The sequence below is a fragment of the Gouania willdenowi genome, unplaced genomic scaffold (assembly GCF_900634775.1).
Source record: "Gouania willdenowi unplaced genomic scaffold, fGouWil2.1 scaffold_217_arrow_ctg1, whole genome shotgun sequence".
Classification (NCBI taxonomy): domain Eukaryota; kingdom Metazoa; phylum Chordata; class Actinopteri; order Blenniiformes; family Gobiesocidae; genus Gouania; species Gouania willdenowi.
The window spans coordinates 42,929-46,504 of record NW_021144971.1 but is presented as its reverse complement, the minus strand read 5'-3'; the positions used below and the strand labels follow the sequence as shown (position 1 = coordinate 46,504).

General features: G+C 39.4%; 1 protein-coding gene across 1 annotated transcript; it reads left to right on the top strand.

Moving 5' to 3' along the window:
- The first annotated feature begins 71 nt into the window (after window positions 1–71).
- LOC114458949 (proteasome subunit beta type-8-like) lies at window positions 72–1,866 on the top strand. The gene is made up of 3 exons (XM_028441338.1): window positions 72–304; window positions 522–663; window positions 1,749–1,866. The coding sequence occupies exons 1-3, from the start codon at window positions 155–157 to the stop codon at window positions 1,805–1,807; spliced, it is 351 nt and encodes a 116-aa protein (XP_028297139.1). The 5' UTR covers window positions 72–154; the 3' UTR covers window positions 1,808–1,866.
- Window positions 1,867–3,576: the final 1,710 nt, after the last annotated feature.

Genomic DNA, 3,576 nt, shown 5'->3' with positions numbered 1-3,576 from the left:
TTATAAAACACAAACACGACAAAAGTTTGACATTTGTTCAAATCTCTTTCACTTTGGAATTTGCTGCTGGAAAATCATCGATCATGTATTCACCAAACTGTATATTTATGAGTTGATTTATTGATTAGTTTGGTTCCTCCAGGTGTTTTAAAGTATGGCTCTGTTTGATGTCAGTGGGTACAAACCCTATTCTGACCTCCGGGGACACATTATTGCTCCGGGACAGACGGATCTCATGGACAGACCCAACCACTACAGCTTTGGTACCATGACTCAGCAGTTCTCTGTTCCTTTGGGTGTAGACGTGAGTAAAACACAGACTTTTTCATTATTTCAAATCAAAGCTGTAGCTGCTGTAACAGCAGAGCGTCAGACGCGGTGTATCACCTGACTTTGTGCGTCTCCATGCGTCCGCGGCGCGTAAAGACGCACAAAGTCTAAGAACTATCAGATCAACCCAGATGTGTGTAATAAACCCTCGTGGAGTGTCATTCAACCCTTCTTTGGTGTCACGTCCTCAGCCCTCGGGGTTTGTACAGTCCTGTAACCGTGACGGAGGAGTTTGTATCGAACTGAACCACGGCACCACCACCCTGGCCTTCAAGTTCAGACACGGAGTCATCGTGGCTGTGGACTCCAGGGCCTCTGCAGGGAAATATCTGGGTATGAGCCACTCTTTGACTTTGGTTCATTTCTAACACCTGTAAATATCCATCAGTGAATAAAGTTACAACCTGTGTGTTTATCTGAAGTCATGGAAAGAGATGATGGACGTACATTTGTGTCTTTATTATTCAAGAAAAATCACTTCAATCTAATAAAAGTATTCAAATGTACATTTTTTTAGGTGCAAAATATGATTTTATTCATTTTAACATTTATTTTCTTTGATTGAATAATAAAGACACAAATCTACCTCCATAAACAATAAGTTAAATACAATAAACCAAACACACCTAATAAAAAGTCGTGTCCCCCTGGATTTGACACGTCAGTGAAAAATAATCATAAACTAAGTAATAATGAGTTGTGTTGACTTCATTTCAGTGTTTAAGTCACTGATTAAATACATGTATATATATATATATCACTAATTTTATCACCTCTAGGTCAGACATGGACAACAGGAGGCTCGGGGGCCACATGCGGTCCATGGTCTAATTTTGTGTGGCCCCCCCAAAGTAAACAAACAAAGTGATAAAAAGAAACACAAAAATATAAAACACAAAAAATAACAGAGAAATTTATAAAATGACAAGAAAAATAAAGTAAATGAATAAAAACATAAAATTACATTAAAATAGACAAAAGGACAACAAACATAAAAATAATGTATGAATTAATGACAAAAATACACAAAATGATTTAAATAAACATATAAAATGAATAAAATAGTAGTTTAGGTGAAACACTGTCTATATTCTATGTATCAGAGCTTTAAATGAACTTTTTAGATCAGCAGCCAACATGACTAGTAGATTCTTAAAGTTACCAACCAAACATATTTTACACCAGACACATTTTATTCATGTTTCTTTAAATTGTTTTTATTTAGTTGATTATAGAAATACATTAAAATGGTAAAAATATAAACATTTCATTTAAAAACAACGTTGTAACAATGTATAAATGTGCTACATATTGTTGCCTTGCTTTGTTGGACAAGTACAAAAAATGACTATTCTGAAAAAATACAGTTTTAAATACATAAACAGTGTTGTCTTTATTGTTAATATGATTTATTTCAGCCATGTTTGTGAGATATTTTGGACGTGCTGCGTCAGCAACACTGAAGTCGGAGTTTTAAAGCTGAATTGCAGAGTTCCGAGGGTCCTTGAACGCAGCATGAGAGTGAGTAGATTGCACGTGCTCCAGGGCCCAGTTGTTCATAAGGTGTAATCTGGATAAAAACTATCCAGATTCTTAAATCCCTCTTTTGTTATCCAGGATCATGTAATCTGTCTCAGTTTTATCCCAGTTGTTCAAAGCAAAGTAGGATTAGATCAGTCTGATCCAAATCCAAATTTTCAAGATTACCAAATCCAGATAATGTGTGCTCTAAATTAGATGCATATCACATTGAAGGCCACTAGGTGCGTAAAAACAAACAAGTAGAATAGCCAGCATGGAGTAACTCAAAGTGTATTCATTTGAAGAAACAAAAAGAAAGCACAGAAAACACAAACATTCCATTTTCAGTATCTTTTGACCAGCCAGACCATATCACATTCCATATTTCAAATTCAACCTTGAAACATGAGGAAAGCACACACACATTCAGCCTTCTTCTTCTGTGGAATGATCAGACATTTGAAGATGTGCTTTCAGAAGACGAATCTCAAGTTTGGCTTTGGTTTGCTGCAGTCTGTTCCTCTACCAGGCCAATCTGTACCTCTGCTCGTTCAGTTTCTCTTTTAAGAAGTGCCCTGTAGGCATCATCATCATCTTTGTTTGACAAAGGACATTTTAAGCCTCTTTGATTTCCTGTTGCAGTGGTAAGTGTCTCTACTTGTGCAGATCCACCTTTTCCAACTTCTTCCACAGTAACTGTACTGAGATCAAGGATCACCGTTACCTCTGCATCAGTAGGATCTGATTCACCTTTCCCTTCAGCTGTGGGCTCACCATCGCCTGCAACACCTTGAATCCCATGTAGAGCTTGTGAATGCTCCCCTCCAATAATGTCAAGAACATAGTCAGTGTATTCACCTTGTCAGGCCAGAGCTTCAACGCAGAACCAGAAGGAGTCACAGTTTGTCAGTGGAAGAGCAGGTCCTCATTGCTCTGTGTTTCTATGCATCTGGGTCTTTTTACCAAGTTGTTGGTGACAGTATAGGAGTGGACAAATCAACTGTGAGTAAGGTGGTGAAAGCTGAGTCAGTAACTTTCGCCAGCCTGGTCAATCAGTTTGTTTGTTTTCCAAGGGATGACCAGATTTCCCAGACCAAGCACAAGTTCTTACTCTTGGGGAACATGCCCAATACTATTGGGGTTATTGATTGCACTCATGTGTGTATACAAGCCCCCCATGAGAGAGAGTGGGAGTACATCAACAGGAAGGGAAGGCACAGCATAAACATACAACTTGTGGGTGATGCTGACCTCCTCATCACAAACTGTGTTGTGAAGTGGCCTGGGTCTGTCCACGACGCACGTATCCTGAGGGAAAGCGCTCTATACAGAAAGCTCCAGACCAACCGACCAGATGGCATAATATTAGGGGACAGTGCCTATCCGCTCCTACCATGGCTGATGACCCCTTTTCTTGCACCAAACACACCTGAGCAGGCACACTTCAACACTGCTCATTCCAAAACAAGGTGTGCCATTGAGCGTCTACATGGAGTTCTGAAGAGGCGTTTTGCGAGTGGAACCCTAAGGAGTGTGTAACATAATACTTGCTTGTATTGTCCTGCACAATATTGCTACAAAGCTGAATGTCCCTCTCTGTGATGAGGTTAATGATGCACCTGCTGAGTCAGCTGAAAACGAAGACATACCTCTGACTTTTTCTCAGAATGAGAGAGTGACTGGTCATGCAGTAAGGGATGCCATTGTCAGAAACTATTTTTGAAC